Raw genomic sequence first — 17,489 nt, 5'->3', positions numbered from 1 at the left:
TTCTTTTTTTTCTCCCCCCCCTTTTTTCTGTGTTTGTATGGTTTGTTCTTTGTTCTTTGTTTGAATGTTTTATTTGCCAGGTGTGTAACATGACCAGACGTCCCGGTTTGACCGGGACAGTCCCGATTTTGAGTTGCATGTCCCCAGTCCCGACAAAGGTCCGTCGGGACGCTGAAATGTTCCAGTTTACACCTAAAACTAACAAACTGTCCCAGTTACAGCGATCATACATAGCCAACGAGATGTCAATAAAGCTTCTAGCAATTGAGCATCAATGTGCGTGCGTGCGCAGTCAACCTTACAATGTATCTATTTGTACAATGTTGCAATATAGAGGCCGCGTTATAACGTTTTTTTTCGCTAGCGGCTGTCAACTACTACGCGACAATGCCGAATGGATGACCGCTGGGTGGAGATGTTCGTGCACTTCAAGAGTAGGGAGATTCCTTACAGCAATGTCAGCCAGCTTTGCCAGTTTGCTATGTGCCTACCTGGCACCAATGCTCCAGTTGAGCGAATATTTTCACTCATGAGCAACACCTGGACTGATGAGAGGAATCGCATGACCATGCCTACTCTCAAAGCCTTGCTCATTACCCAGGCCAATTTCAACGATACTTGCTCGCAGTTTCACAGCAGGCTCTCGGGCAATAAAGCGCTACTGGAGTAAATTCACTCATCATGTAAATATATGCAATAAAATGGCATCTTCTTTAGGGTGGGTGGGTGGGTTGGGTGGCTGTGTTTCTGAAACATTTTTTGTTGTCTTTCATCTGTTTCATCTGTCTTTAATCTGTATCACAGATTGTCTTGACTTGTTTGATGCTGTTGTCAACTCAGGGTTCACGTTTTCAAAATAGTTAATAGCCTACACTGGTTAAGATTAAACAGAGGCATTTTGGGTAAAGGTTCGGAAGTGACAACGATTAGGCTCATGTGCTCGTCCCTGTTACAATGCATAGCCTATTGTTTTAAAAAAAAAAGTTAATTGCATAAAATGTTGATGTTAATATGCAAGCAATACATTTTCTTGGCGTTTTCACAAAGGTGAAATAAATCAGTTGAAATTTAAGCTTTTGGCCTATTCCCCATCATCACATCTGTTGTCTGATTTTCTTACTTTAACTGAATTGTGATAGAAGTACATGTAGATAACAAGAAAATACTTGATTATTCTCTGAAATGTTGATAAAAGTGAGCTTCTACAAAATGATAAAAGCACCTGTCTGAGCCATGGTTTGAGCCGGCACATGTTTACATCAAAGCGCGTGTGAGTGCACAAGTATCACGGTCACACGCAAAGTGTCCCGGTTTTAGACTCGGGAAATCTGGTCACCCGACAGTTGTGGCATAGCTCCAGACCCAGTTGTGGGTGATGGTTTCCTTAGGCCTTGGTCTGCTGTGGGTGATGCATGTTCTGCTTGCTGGGGACTACAGTGATCTTGTTGTTCTCTTTAACAATGGAGTTGCCCAGCACTCTGTGCAGTGGTGCTTCTGTGTTCGTTTTCTGGATCCATGGCACGGTGTTCCAAGCGCTGTTGCCCAGTGGTGTCGCGGGGGCTGTGAAGGGGGTGTGGGATTTACCTTCATGCACCTTTTGGTGGGACTGTGGCCAGGTACGGCACTGGAGTTACATCCTGACTTCTTTTGGGAGACATTTTTTTTTCTTTTGTAATTGTAAAGTGACATTGGGTGTGTGAAAGGTGCTTTTTAAGTTAAACTTATTATTACTGGACAGTGCCATAATGGATGAGGTGAGAGAAAGGAAGAGAAACTTGGCTGTGGCATTTTATGACTACCAAAAAGGCATACAACATGGTTAGGCATGATTAGATGGAAAGAGTATACAGAATCTGTATCCCCCAGCGCCGATATCAGCAAAAAATGCGCATCGGGATCGGATCGGCAGGCGCGGAAAAATTCCTATCCAGACTCCCGATCCATTTTTAAAAAAAAGTCCGCTCCGGGTTTTCTAGCGCACCGATTTAGATAATCCATTCCAGTTTTTTGCTCTGGTTTCCCCAAAATCCGGTCCGCATTTTCCAGCACACCTTCAGCACCAGCATTAGCGTCTTACAATTTACCTCAGTGGCATCTTCTACATTATCACGGCGATGTAAATTTAGCAGTAGTTTAACGGTAAAGATGTCAGCTGTGTGGGATCATTTTACCCTAAAGGACGACAAAGACGAAGAGGTGGAGTGCAACATATGCCACAATAAAGTCAGGCGTGGTGGTAAAGCTGTAAGAAGTTTTAATACAACCAACTTAATAAAGCATTTAGCAAAATACCACCATAAAGAACACGAAGAGTATCTTAAAAAAACTGCAGACAAAAAGAAAGGTCCTACACAACTAACACTAGCAGAAACTTTTGCTCAGCGTGACAAACTGGCACTGAACAGTGCCAAAGCCCAGGGGATAACAAGGGTCATTGCCGAGGAAATCATTCTGGATGACGAGCCATTATCGCTCGTGAGTAAAGTGGGATTTAGACGCACCATCCAACACCTGGAACCACGGTACAACATGCCCAGCCGTCATTACATCCTTGAGAAGACTATCCCCCAGATTCACAAAGATGTTCGAGATAACATTGCCAAACAAGTAGAGAGTACAAATGCTCTTAGTTTCACAACGGACATATGGAGCTGTGATCACTGCCCTTTATCTCTACTAAGTTTAACTGCATACTAGATTGGGCCGGACTTCACCCCAAAGAGCGCTGTTTTACTTGCACATGAGTTTAGAGGCTCACACACAGCGAATGCCATCACAGATGCCATGGAACATATGCTATGAGCTTGGAAGATTGACAAAAATAGGGTCCACGTAATTCTAAGAGATAACGCGGCCAATATGAAAAGGGCAATGGATCAGCTTGGGGTGCCCAGCCTGGGATGTTTTGCGCACACCTTACAGCTCGTTGTCCAACAAGGTCTATTGGCACAGCGAGCTGTAAGCGATGCCATTGCCAACGGGAGAAAAATAGTGACCCACTTCAAACACTCCCCCAAGGCCTGCGCTGAACTCGAAGATGTTGAGGACGAGTTGAATATTGAACCAAAGCGTTTACAACAGGACATAAAGACCAGATGGAGCAGTACGAAAATGATGATCGACAGCCTGGTGCATTGTAAGCGGGCACTGCAGTCCTATGCATCGGATAGTAACAGCAATCTGCCAGCCACGTTAAATGGAAACCAATGGTCGCTGCTAGAGAAAACGGCGACAGTCCTTAAACCCTTCCAAGAGCTGACAGCCGAGGTCAGTGCAGCTTCCGCCACAGCAGCCGATGTTATCCCATCTGTCCGCGTGCTGACACGCTTTCTGGAGAATGAGAGCGAAGAACACCGAGGTATTCAAACCATGAAGGCCACATTACTTGATGCGGTTCACACACGTTTTTACCTTGTGGAAAAGGAACCCCTCTATGCCGTGGCAACAATGCTAGATCCACGCTATAAAGACAAGTAAGTGTTTTATAATTATTTGAGCATGCTATAAGCTTTAGTACAATATTAAAAATATTTTACTCTACAGCTGGCATTTATTTCTTTGTCAGTATTTCAGTAGCCTTTTGTTTTTTAGATATAAGATATAATAGATATAATGTATTATTATTATTATTATTATTATTATATTTATCATTATTTATGGGGCGGCATGGTGGTGTAGTGGTTAGCGCTGTCGCCTCACAGCAAGAAGGTCCGGGTTTGAGCCCCGTGGCCAGCGAGGGCCTTTCTGTGCGGAGTTTGCATGTTCTCCCCGTGTCCGCGTGGGTTTCCTCCGGGTGCTCCGGTTTCCCCCACAGTCCAAAGACATGCAGGTTAGGTTAACTGGTGACTCTAAATTGACCGTAGGTGTGAATGTGAGTGTGAATGGTTGTCTGTGTCTATGTGTCAGCCCTGTGATGACCTGGCGACTTGTCCAGGGTGTACCCCGCCTTTCGCCCGTAGTCAGCTGGGATAGGCTCCAGCTTGCCTGCGACCCTGTAGAAGGATAAAGCGGCTAGAGATAATGAGATGAGATGAGATCATTATTTATTATTATTGTTATTATTCTTAATTTTCTTCAGTTATCTGATGGGTGAGGAAATTAAGGTCACTGTTGATCATTTGCGATCTATTTTGTGTGTTACTTGTTGTCATTGAACAGTAATATGTGGAGACTGGCTGAAACAATATAAAATAATAGATACATCTTTATTACATTTTATCCAAATGTTAAGGTTCTTCACCAATGCTACCAACCTGGATCAGGCAAAGGAAGCACTAAAGGTAGAGGTGATGAAAATGGACCAAGAACTGAAAACCATGCCCTCTGGAGAAGGTGTGGCTGAGGCTGAGACAGCAAGACAAACAACAGGAATGGAGGCTGGAAGCTCAACCAGCAGCCTGGGCAGCTTCTTTGACGAGATACTGGAGGAGAGCTGCACAGCAGGTCCGTCTGAGGAGCAGCAGATCACCCCAGGGGCACTGTTTCAGTTGGAGAGCTACCTCAGTGAGCCTCCACTTGGGCGCAAGAGCAATCCTTTTCACTACTGGAGAGACAATCAGGCTCGACTACCCACCCTGGCAGCAACAGCAGCCAAGTTCCTCAGTGCTCCTTGCACCAGCGTTGAGAGTGAGAGGCTTTTTAGCACAGTCTCACTCATCATTGATGAACACAGGAGCAGGCTGACACCTGAGCATCTTGAAATGCTTGTCTTTGTAAAAAAGAATTTCCCCAGCATGCTCGGACTGCAGTCAGGGCAAACAGTTGAAGGGAGTGTGTAGATGAAAATGGAGCAACAAAGTGTGGAGGAGATTGGGGAGTAGAAGGCATTTTTGTTTTTAAATAGTTTACAGTATTATTTGCACTGATTTTTAAAGCCTTGGTTTACACTTGTTCAAGAGAAAAGTACTGATGCTGAGTTAATAGACTATATTATAGATACAGATAAGGTTGTTTATGTGCTTTGCTTTTTTGATACAGTTTACAGTCCTATTTGCACTTTTTACTGACCACTGATGCCATTTCTGTTTTTTTTATTTATAATGCTGTCTATTTTGTGTTTATCCTTGAATAAACAGGTCAGTTTCTTGTTATCAACCATTGTGTATTATTCAAACTCACCTAATTCAGCTGGCTAGCTGTTCTCAAGAGTACTAAAACCCTTTTCAACATGAGTCTGACAACTAGGTAAGGAAGGTAAATAACTTTGAACTTTAATACATGCTCGGATAGGCTGGTATCGTATCGGCCAGTATCGGTATCGGATCGGAAGTGAAAAAAAATATCGGTATCGGATCGGAAGTGAAAAAACCTGGATCGGGACATCTCTAACAGATGGAAGATTATCTCATCTCGTCTCATCCGCTTATCCAGGGCCGGGTTGCAGAGGCAGCAGTCTGAGCATGGAAGCCCAAACTTCCCTCTCCCCAGACACCTCGGCCAGCTCCTCGGGAAGTACACCAAGGCATTCCCAGGCCAGCCGAGAGACATAGTCCCTCCAGTGTGTCCTGGGTCTTCCCCGGGGCCTCCTCCCGGGGGGACATGCCTGGAACACCTCCCCAGGGAGGCATCCAGGAGGCATCCGAAAGAGATGCCCAAGCCACCTCAGCTGATTCCTCTCGATGTGGAGGAGCAGCGGCTCTACTCCGAGCTCCTCCCAAGTGACTGTGCTTCTTACCTTATCTCTAAGGGAGCGCCCAGCCACCCTGCGAAGGAAACTCATTTCGGCCGCTTGTATCCGCGATTTTGTTCTTTCGGTCATTACCCAAAGCTCATGACCACAGGTGAGAGTTGGAACATAGATTGACCGGTAAATCGAGAGCTTTGCCTTTTGGCTCAGCTCCTTCTTCACCACGATGGACCGGTAAAGCGACTGCATCACTGCGGAGGCTGCACCAATCCGCCTTTCGATCTCATGCTCCATCCTTACCCCACTTGTGAACAAGATCCCGAGATACTTAAACTCCTCCACTTGAGGCAGGACTTCTCCACCAACCTGGAGAGGGCAACCCACCCTTTTCCGGTCGAGAACCATGGCCTCGGACTTGATGGTGCTGATTCTCATCCCAGCCACTTCACACTCGATTGCAAACCGCCCCAGTGCATGCTGAAGGTCCTGGTTTGAAGAAGCCCAGGACAACATCATCCGCAAAAAGCAGAGATTAAATCCTGTGGTTCCCAAACAGGATTCCTTCCAGCCCCTGGCTGTGCCTAGAAATTCTGTCAATAAAAATTATGAACAGAACCAGTGACAAAGGACAGCCCTACCAGAGTCCAACATGCACTGGGAACAGGTCTGACTTACTGCCAGCAATGCGAACCAGACTCCTGCTCCGTTCGTACAGGGACTGGACAACCCTTAGCAAAGAGCCCCAAACCCTATACTCCTGAAGCACCCCCCACAGAATACCATGAGGGACACGGTCAAATGCCTTCTCCAGATCCACAAAGCACATGTGGACTGGTTGGGCAAATGCCCATGAACCCTCGAGCACCCTATGAAGGGTATAGAGCTGGTCCAGTGTTCCACGACCAGGACGAAAACCGCATTGTTCCTCCTGGATCCGAGGTTCGACTATTGGCCGAATTCTCCTCTCCAGTACCCTGGAGTAAACCTTCCTGGGGAGGCTGAGAAGTGTGATTCCCCTATAATTGGAGCACACTCTCCGGTCCTCTTTCTTAAAAAGAGGGACCACCACCCCAGTCTGCCACTCCAGAAGCACTGTCCCCGACCGCCACGCGATGTTGCAGAGGCGTGTCAGCCAAGACAGCCCCACAACATCCAGAGACTTGAGATACTCAGGGCGGATGGAAGATTATTATTATTATTATTATTATTATCTGTTTTGTTTTGTTTTTTAAGCACAGTTATGCTATATTGTCTTCACTTGTTGATTATTGTCTTTACAGTGTTCCATGGTGTATGCAATGCCCAGACTGGATGTTTTTGTAACCCTCACCTGATTGATAGTTTCACACTGACATCTCATACTGCTTTGTCAGCTCTTTATAGCCCATGGCTTTTCCTGTTGGATGTTACTAAAATGATGTCAGGAAATTCCTAGAGGAACAGCTGTATTTTATTTGAGGTTCATTAGTCACTTTAATAGATAGTCAGTGTATACTAATTAGTATTTAGCATGAGTTTGAATGTGATTGGTTGATTCTGAACACTGCCACATTCCCAATTAAAAAAGGGTGTGCACATTTATGCAAGCTGGGTATTGGAAGTTTTTTGATTATCTTTTTTCCCCCTAAACATTTTTGGTTGTTTATCACTTGATTTTTATATGTTGCAGTTTCACAATAAAGGTGAAAAAGTTCCGACATGGTTTAACTGTTTTTGGTTGTTGTTTTTTTCCATCACAAAAACCTGCCATTTTAACAAGGTTGTGTAGATTTTTCATATCCATTGTAGCTCTTGATGACACGTTTATATTATGGGAAGATATCTGCAGGTGTACAAATACAGCTGTGGTCAGAAGTTTACATACAGTGACATGAATGTCATCTTGGATATGAATGTCATGGCAATATTTGGGCTTTCAGTAATTTCTTTGAACTGTTCTTTTTCTGTGGCAGAATGATTGTACAGCATATATCTTTAATTAAAAAAACACTAGAATTGGTGCATAAGTTTTAATTTTCTTTGGGTTTTCTGAAATCAAAACAGGGTCAAAAATTTACATACACTCACTTAGATTAGAGGTGTTGAAACTTCCAAAATGTATCTCATCTTGCCAAGGCCGAGGTCTCTTAACTTCCTGTTAGTGATCATGATTGACTACAGCTGGTAGCGTCTCTGTGCCTTCATAAAAAGGGTTTGTTTACAGCACTCATTGGATTGACCAACACACAGTAAAATGGGAAAGTCCAAGAAGCTCAGTGCAGATCTGAGAAAGAGGATCACAGATATACACAACTCCAGAATGTTTCTTGGAGCCATTTCTAAACAGTTGCAAATTCCAAGATCAGTTCAAACAATTGAATGCAAGTTATTGTGAGGTGTAGTCACTTTGTCAAGCCACTTTGCTTCAAGAAAACCCAAACTGTCACCCTCAGCAGAAAGGAAATTGGTTTGGATGGTCAGAAACAACCCACCCTGGCACAGCCCTACCATGAACTGGAAGCTGATGGATCACTGTCTGCAGTTCAGATCACCATGGACTAAGAGGCTGCTATCCAAGAAATAACCCCCTGCTCCAACATTGACACCTTCAAGCTTAACTAAAATTTGAAGCTGACCATACGGACAAAGAAAAGGCCTTCTGGAGGATAGCTGTATGGTCAGATGAGACAAAGATTGAGTTATTTGGCCACAATGACCACCATGTACAGAGGGACACTGTACCAGCTGGTGGTGGTGGTAGGATCATCATGCTCTGGGGCTGTTTTGCTGCCAGTAGAACTGGTTCATTGCACAAAGTGGATGGAATAATGAAGAAGGAGGACTACCTCAGAATTCTTCAGCATAAACCATCAGAAACTTGAACATGACTTGGGACTTGGGTGTTACAACAGGACAATGAATCCAAACACTCATCAGAGCTGGTTGTGGAGGATAAAGCAGGCTAAAATTAAGCTTAAAACAAGTCCTGACTTCAACCCTATTGAAAATATATGGACCGTGCTTATAAGTCGAGTCCATGCCAAGAAAAAAAAATTTACTTGAACTCTACCAATTCTACCATGAAGAACTGTGAAATATCCAACCAGAATTCTTCCAGAAGCTTGTTCAGGGTAAGCAAAAATGTTTGGTCAAGGTGAATCTTGCGAAGAGACATTTTACCCAAATATTAGGTGTGTTGTATGTATATTTTTGACCCTGTATGTATAATTTTGACCCTGTGTTGATTTCAGAAAACCTAAAGAAAATTAAAACTTGTGCACTAATTCTACTGTTTTTTTTATTATTATTAAAGATGTATGCTGTACATTCTGCCGCAGAAGAAGAACAGTTCAAAGAAATTACCAAAAGCCCAAATATTGGGCTTTCGGTATCCAGTATCCAAGATGACATTCATGTCACTGTATATAAACTTCTGACCACAAATAAATAAATAAATAAATATATATATATATACACAGTGCCTTGAAAAAGTATTCATACCTCTTGAACTTTTTCACATTTTTCCACCTTACAACCACGAACTTAAAAGTTTTTTATTGAGATTTTATGTGATAGACCAACACAGAGTAGCACATAATTGTGAAGTGAAACGAAAATAATAAATGGTCTTCAAAATTTTAAACAAATAAAAATCTGAAAAATGTGGTGTGCATTAGTATTCAGCCCCCTGTACTCTGATACCTCTAAATACAATCCAGTGCAATCAATTACCTTCAGAAGTCATCTAATTAGTTAATAGAGTCCTACTGTGTGTAATTTACTCTCAGCATAAATACACTTGTTCTATGAAGGCCTCAGTGGTTTGTTAGAGAACACTGAAGAACAAACAGCATCATGAAGACCAAAGAACTCACCAGACAGGTCAGAGATAGAGTTCTGGAGAAGTTTAAAGCAGGGTTAGGTTATAAAAAATATCCCAAGCTCTGAACATCTCAAGAAGCACTGTTCAATCCATCATTCAAAAATGGAAAAAGTATGGCACAACTGCGAACCTACCAAGACATGGCCGTCCACCTAAACTGACAGAGCGAGCAAGGAGAGCACTGGTCAGAGAAGCAGCCAAGAGGCCCATGATCATTCTGGAGGAGCTGCAGAAATCCACAGCTCAGGTGGGAGAATCTGTGCACAGGACAACTATAAGTCGTACACTCCACAAATCTGGCCTTTTGGGAAGAGTGGCAAGAAGAAAGCCATTGTTGAAAGACAGGCATAAGAAGCCATGTAGGGGACACAGCAAACATGTGGAAAAAGGTGCTTTGGTCAGATGAGACCAAAGTTGAACTTTTTGGCCTAAATGCAAAGCGCTATGTGTGGCGGAAAACTAACACTGCTCATCACCCTGCACACACCATCCCCACTGTGAAACATGGTGGTGGCACCATCATGCTATGGGGATGCTTTTCTTCAGCAGGGACAGGGAAGCTGGTCAGAGTTGATGGGAAAATGGATGTAGCTAAATACAGGGCAATCCTGGAAGAAAACCTGTTGGAGGCTGCAAAAGACTTGAGACTGGGAAGGAGATTCACCTTCCAGCAAGACAATGACCCTAAACATACAGCCAGAGCTACAATGGAATGGTTTAGATCAAAGAATATTCATGTGTTAGAATGGCCCAGTCAAAGTCCAGACCTAAATCCCATTGAGCACCTGTGGCAAGACTTGAAAATTGCTGTTCACAGACGCTCTCCATCCAATCTGGCTGAGCTTGAGCTATTTTGCAAAGACGAATGGGCAAAAATTTCAGTGTCTAGATGTGCAAAGCTGGTAGAGACATACCACAAAAGACTTGCAGCTGTAATTGCAGCAAAAGGTGGCTCTACAAAGTATTGACGCAGGGGGGCTGAATACTAATGCACATCACATTTTTCAGATTTTTATTTGTTTAAAATTTTGTAGACCATTTATCATTTTCATTTCACTTCACAATTATGTGCTACTCTGTGTTGGTCTATCACATAAAATCTCAATAAAAAACTTTTAAGTTCATGGTTGTAAGGTGGAAAAATGTGAAATATATATATATAAAACTCAGTAAAAGCAGTAGTAGAGCATGTGCCAGTGCATGTGTGTGCGCGCCTATGTGCTGTGTGTACCTGCGTTGTCGTGTCCAATGCGGATTCTTTTAAGGCTGCCGAGGTCAACTGCCTCTATAGTGAATTCATCAATCATCCCCCTCTCAAATTTGTTCTTATGGTTCTTTGAGGCCTTCAGATGAATGATACCTAATTACACACACATACATATTCTTCTCTTATTTCTTTTCCAGTTCAAGTACTCCACAACATTTATATTTTTTGTAGTTATTTTTTTCTTACATATTAACACACACAGTGTTGATGGTTACCTGTGTCATCATTTGTCCCATATAAAATAGTGTAAACGTTGGCATCAGTTCCGGCATTCTTTTTGTCTCCTGTCTTTATTCGCATAGTGTATGTAGTCGACATGGCTAACAACACATACATAGTAAGTACAGTTACTCTACACACATTTGATGTTAGCTATATTGAATTATAAGTATACTGACAAACAGTGACAGGGATAGTAAAAATACAGTGCTGTTCAAAAGTCACAGACAAGTAAAAAAAAAATGCTGTAGACCCAAAATGGCTTAAAAATAATGAAATAAAATATTTCAACATTAAAAAAAAATTATAAACAACAGTAAGCCATAATACATGAAAAAAGTCAATATTTGGTGTGAGACAACCTTTTGCTTTAAAAAAAAAAGCAGTCTCCGGTACAATGAGGGCAGTTTTATAAGGAAATGAGCTGTAGGTTTTACTGAGCATCTTGCAGAACTAGCCACAGTTCTTCTCGACACTTTGACTGTCATACTTGCTTCTTAATTTTGCAGCAAAACTCAGTAGCCTTCATTATGTTTTCTTTTTTTAATCTGAAAAGCAATCTTTTATGTAATATGCTGCTCAGATACAAACTTTTTTCCTGTAACGTTTAATTTTGTGCTGGAAAACGAATGTTTGGAACTCTAAAATGTTTTTGTACTGAGTTGATAATGTAGAAGTCATAAAATAGAAATCTATAATAAAGTTTGCATGAAAAAATAGGGTACCTAAGACTTTTGCACAGTACTGTATGTTGATATATTTAAATATAAATGATATATTTAAGGAGAAATGTAAATTCAATAGACCCTAAAGATATAAGTAGTCTTGGACAAAACATGTATCTTCCTTGAAAGCTTCAGTCAGTTATTTACTAGCATGGATGGAGGAGCACTGCACTGCCCATGCTAATGATTTAAGACAAGCAGTGATAATTATCTGATAAAGTAAATCAGCTGGTGTGTTTAATTTTGGCTCATGGTGACTTACTTTCAAACACACGCTGTACAGCAAATAAAAGTGAGCCCAAAGCGCTTATGAAAATCCATCTGCTACCTGAGTGTTCCTCTTCTCTCTCTCTCTCTCTCTCTCTCTCACACACACACACACACACACACACAGAGTTCTATACACTGCCTTTGGGGCATAACCAATCCACCTACCAACATGTTTTTGGGAGGTGAGAGGAAACTGAATAACCCCGAGGACGAACACGTGGACACAGGAAGAACATGTACAGAAATCTGAACCTATGAGGTGACCAGGCTTGTAGTACTCGAGTCCAGGACTTGGACTCAAGTCCGACTCATGGACTTGGACTCGTGACTTGACTTGGACTTGGAGCACTGATGACTCGGACTTGGACTTGTGCATTAACTGCATTCGGACTCATAAATTGGAGGCGAGGACTCAGATATTTTCTTTATTTTTTGTAACATGCCATAATAATTTGGCATAAGATATTTATATCTACATTAATTTTTATACTAATTTCGTGCAAGAGAATGCACATTCACCTGTTCATGTGTCATGTTCAGGAACAAACTAATGTTAATGGCACTAAAATGCCTGGAGAAAATGCCCCTAAGATTGTCCACTTTGCTTATACAGACTTCTTGTGCAGTGGAAAAAAATGCACTGCTTTGTGTTCCATATGTATAAGAACTATCGAGGAGATGACAGGGACAATCTTGAACTTCAAGCATCATTTGGCAAGACTCCACCCAGAGAAGTACTGTAAGTGACACGCTATGTTCATTGCTCTGTTGATAGCGGGGCTTGCAGACCGATGAACTAGCAAGTGCTAACCCTCTCTCGTGTTATTTGCCTTGTTGATAGTGGGCGGGGCTTGCTGAGCGATGAACAAGTTTTTTATCTGTAGCCTATTAACTAAAATGGGCCAGTCAAGCAGTAATGTTAATCCAACACAGTAGCAGAGACGATTTCACATAAAGGCAACAACAGCCACCGTCAAATGGTGCAGTGGGAGTTTTGTTTTCGGACTTGACTCGGATCAATAGGGGACTCCACTCAGACTCGACTTGAAATTTTCTTCAATGACTTGGACTTGACTCAGACTTGAACAATGGGGACTCGAGACTGGATTCGGAATCAAGGTTTAGTGACTTGACTATAACACTGGAGGTGACAATGCTACCTGCTGCATCACCGTGCCACCCTGTGGCAGCGGGGGCGTGGTCTAGCATTGGTCTGTGACAGGAGGGCGGAGTCGGGGAAGTTAAGTGGCAGAATCACTACACCTGTTGTTAACTGATGTGTTTGTGTGTCTTCCCAGTGACCACGCCCTTCATAAGGAGAGAGAGTGAGAGCAGAGGGACTCTCTCCACAACCAAACAGCTGATGTGTGTGCGTGTGTCTGAGTGTGTGTTTGCAGCTGAAAAGCTGAATAAAGAGAGTTTTTGTGAACTCAGTTCTGTCCTGCCGTCCTTCTGTGCTCCACCCATTTACACGAACTGCCACAGTGGTGCCGAAACCCGGGAATGAGCACAGAAGACAACAGCCCCATGGAGTCGTCCACCTGCGCTGACCTGATCCACGCCCTCGCCACGGCCCAACAGAGCCAGCACCAGGTGCTGCTCGCCCTCCGAAAGGAGCAAGAACAACAGTTCGAGGCCCTGGTGCTGCCGCAACAGGAAGATCGTCGGGCGTTCCGGCACCTCCTCGCGTCGGCGGGGTCCACCAACTCCACCACCGCAGGCCCTTCCCCCCTCACCCTCACGAAGATGGGCCCGCAGGACGACCCCGAGGCATTCTTCACGCTCTTTGAGCAGGTAGCAGAGACCTTGGGGTGGCTGGTGGAACAGCGCACGGCATGCCTCCTCCCCCTGCTAACGGGAGAGGCGCAGCTGGCCGCGCTACAGCTCCCTGCCGACCACCGGCTGGCCTACGCGGACCTTCGCTGGGCCGTCCTCCAGCGGGTGGGACGCACCCGCTGGAAGAGGATGTTGGGGAGCAACATCATCAGCGTTTCCGCGCTCTGCGCTTGGAGGAAGTCAGCCAGCCGTTCGCGTTTGGCCAGCAACTCCGGGACGCCTGCTGGCAGTGGTTGAGGGCCGACAGCTGCGATGCCGAGGGACTCATCGACCAGGTGGTACTGGAACAGTTCGTCGCGCGTCTACCAGCGGGAACCGCAGAGTGGGTCCAGTGCCACCGCCCGGCGTCGCTGGATCAGGCAATCGAGCTGGCGGAGGATCATCTGGCGGCTGTCCCGACGGCAGGACAGCAGACGACCTCTTCTCTTCTCTCCTCTCTCTCTCTCTCCCCTCCTACTGTGTCTTCTCCTCGCCCCATTCCCCCACCGCGGAGACGGGGGCCGGCGCCACCTCAGCCGGCCCGCCGCACCCGCGGTGCCCTTCCGTGTCTCCCTTCTGTGTCTGTCTCCACCCCCCCCCCTCAGGTGAGTGAGCCCCAGAGCACTAGTGCAGAGAGGAAGCCCGGGCCGGTTTGCTGGCGCTGCGGGGAACCGGGCCACCCCCAACAGCAGTGCTCGATAATGGAGGTGGGCATGGTGGTTCGGATCCCCAACGTGCCAGGAGCCGCCCTCGATCGGGCCGGAGCGTATCGCATACCAGTGAGTATCCAAGGGGATACATATCAGGCGTTGGTGGATTCAGGCTGTAATCAGACCTCAATCCACCAAAACCTGGTGCAAGACGAGGCATTGGGGGGAGCACAATTGGTGAAGGTGTTGTGTGTGCACGGGGATGTTCACAACTACCCTTTAGTGTCGGTCCACATTATTTTCAGAGGGGAAAAATTTATAGTGAAGGCGGCGGTTAATCCTCGCCTTACCCACTCTTTAATTTTGGGGACTGATTGGCCGGGATTTCGGGGTTTAATGACACACTTAGTCAAGAGTGGGTCCTGCCATTTGACAGGGGGAGGTCCCGGTGTCGCTTTGGCGGGAGCAGCTGTCACAGAGCCATCTACGTCATCTCTGCGCCAGAGTGAGGAGCCGCCGGCTCCTCCTCTCTCTATTGGGGAATCCCTCGCGGATTTCCCGTTAGAGCAATCACGAGACGAGACTCTGCGGCATGCTTTTGACCAAGTGAGAGTAATCGATGGTCAAACGCTCCAGCCGAACGCCACCCCGTCCTTCCCCTACTTCGCGATTATGAAGGATAGATTATACCGAGTGACGCAGGACACTCAAACTAAAGAGCGAGTCACGCAGCTTTTAATTCCGAAGAGCCGCCAGGAATTGGTATTCCAGGCGGCTCACTTTAATCCCATGACTGGACACTTAGGGCAGGATAAAACACTAGCCCGAATAATGGCCCGATTCTACTGGCCGGGGATTCGCGGCGATGTCCGTAGGTGGTGTACGGCATGCCGCGAATGCCAGTTAGTAAATCCAGCGGCCATTCCAAAAGCGCCTTTGCGCCCTCTACCGTTAATCGAGACCCCGTTCGAAAGAATTGGGATGGATCTCGTCGGGCCATTAGATCGGTCAACACGAGGGTACCGCTTTATATTAGTTCTAGTGGACTATGCAACGCGATACCCAGAAGCAGTGCCTCTTCGCAATATCTCAGCACACAGTATTGCGGAGGCGCTCTTCCGCGTCATCTCCCGAGTTGGAATCCCGAAAGAGATTCTGACTGATCAAGGCACCTCGTTGATGTCACGAACACTGAATGAACTGTATGGGTTATTAGGTATTAAGCCGATCCACACCAGCGTTTATCACCCACAAACGGACGGCTTAGTGGAACGGTTTAATCGCGCCCTTAAAAACATAATTAAGAAATTTGTAAGTGAGGACGCGCGTAACTGGGATAAATGGCTTGAACCCTTGCTCTTTGCAGTGCGAGAGGTCCCCCAAGCCTCCACGGGGTTCTCCCCGTTTGAATTATTATATGGGTGTAAGCCGCGCGGCATTTTAGAAGTGCTGCGAGAAAATTGGGAGGAGGGACCTTCACCAAGCAAAAATGAAATTCAATACGTTATTGACCTGCGTGCAAAACTCCACACACTCACACAACTAACCCAGGAGAATTTGCGGCAGGCCCAAGAACGGCAAACCCGCCTGTACGACAAGGGTACGTGCCTTAGAGAGTTTGCACCGGGAGAGAAAGTACTCGTACTGTTGCCCACATCGAGCTCTAAATTAGTCGCCAAGTGGCAAGGGCCCTTTGAGGTCACACGGCGAGTCGGGGACGTCGACTATGAGGTGAAGCGAACGGACAGGGGTGGGGCGCTACAGATTTACCACCTCAACCTACTCAAACTCTGGAACGAGGAGGTCCCCGTGGCGTTGGTGTCGGTGGTTCCGGAGAAGGCGGAGCTGGGGCCGGAGGTTCAAAAAGGAACATTAGCATCACGTCCCTCTCCGGTCCCCTGTGGAGACCACCTCTCCCCGACCCAACTCGCGGAGGTTGCCCAGTTGCAGACTGAGTTTTCAGACGTGTTCTCACCCCTGCCCGGCCGCACTAACCTCATAGAGCACCACATTGAGACGCCCCCGGTGGTGGTAGTGCGTAGCCGCCCTTACAGATTACCCGAACACAAGAAAAAGGTGGTTCGGGAAGAACTCGAGGCCATGCTCGAAATAGGCATCGTCGAGGAGTCCCACAGTGACTGGAGCAGCCCGGTGGTCTTGGTACCCAAGGCCGACGGGTCGGTCCGGTTCTGTGTGGACTATAGAAAAGTAAACGCGGTGTCTAAATTCGATGCGTACCCAATGCCTCGTATTGATGAGTTGCTTGATCGGCTAGGCACGGCTCGTTTTTACTCGACACTGGATTTAACAAAGGGTTTTTGGCAGATCCCCTTGACTCCATTATCCCGTGAAAAAACGGCCTTTTCCACACCGTTCGGCTTACACCAATTCGTCACACTTCCTTTTGGGCTGTTTGGGGCGCCTGCTACGTTTCAGCAGCTGATGGAGAGGGTCCTCCGCCCCCATGCCACCTATGCGGCCGCGTACTTAGATGATATCATTATTTATAGTAATGACTGGCCACAGCACCTACAACACCTGAGGGCCGTCCTTAGGTCGCTGAGGCGGGCGGGTCTCACGGCCAACCCGAAGAAGTGTGCGATTGGGCGGGTGGAAGTACGGTATCTGGGCTTCCACTTGGGCAACGGGCAGGTGCGTCCCCAAATTAACAAGACTGCAGCGATTGTGGCCTGCCCGAGGCCCAAGACCAAAAAGGGGGTGAGACAGTTCCTGGGGCTGGCTGGCTATTATCGTAGGTTTATACCTAATTATTCGGACGTCACCAGCCCGCTGACTGATCTGACTAAAAAGGGGGCACCAGATCCGGTCCAGTGGACGGAGCAATGCCAGCGGGCTTTTTCTAAGGTTAAAGCTGCACTGTGTGGGGGGCCACTTTTACACTCCCCTGACTTTTCTCTCCCCTTTATGTTGCAGACGGATGCGTCGGACAGAGGGCTGGGGGCCGTTTTGTCTCAGCAGGTGGAGGGGGAGGATCGCCCTGTCTTGTACATTAGCCGCAAGCTGTCGGTGCGTGAGGGGCGCTACAGTACCATTG

At 46.0% G+C, this 17,489-nt stretch overlaps 2 protein-coding genes across 2 annotated transcripts in view; one reads left to right on the top strand and one right to left on the bottom strand.

The window, feature by feature from the left end:
* Positions 1-17,489, bottom strand: part of LOC132894886 (lipoxygenase homology domain-containing protein 1-like) — a 157,856-nt gene that overhangs the window by 85,948 nt on the left and 54,419 nt on the right. Inside the window, exons 25-27 of the mRNA XM_060935019.1 lie at positions 10,971-11,075; positions 10,720-10,848; positions 8,191-8,193 (exon numbers count right to left, since the gene is read on the bottom strand). Of these exons, the coding sequence (XP_060791002.1) occupies positions 8,191-8,193; positions 10,720-10,848; positions 10,971-11,075 (237 nt within the window). The remainder of the gene's footprint in view (positions 1-8,190; positions 8,194-10,719; positions 10,849-10,970; positions 11,076-17,489) is intronic.
* On the top strand, positions 2,860-4,854 carry LOC132894885 (zinc finger BED domain-containing protein 4-like). Its single transcript, XM_060935018.1, has 2 exons — positions 2,860-3,473; positions 4,232-4,854. The coding sequence occupies exons 1-2, from the start codon at positions 2,860-2,862 to the stop codon at positions 4,776-4,778; spliced, it is 1,161 nt and encodes a 386-aa protein (XP_060791001.1). The 3' UTR covers positions 4,779-4,854.

This window comes from Neoarius graeffei, chromosome 12, assembly GCF_027579695.1.
Source record: "Neoarius graeffei isolate fNeoGra1 chromosome 12, fNeoGra1.pri, whole genome shotgun sequence".
NCBI classification, from domain to species: domain Eukaryota; kingdom Metazoa; phylum Chordata; class Actinopteri; order Siluriformes; family Ariidae; genus Neoarius; species Neoarius graeffei.
This window is presented reverse-complemented; position numbering and strand designations above follow the sequence as displayed.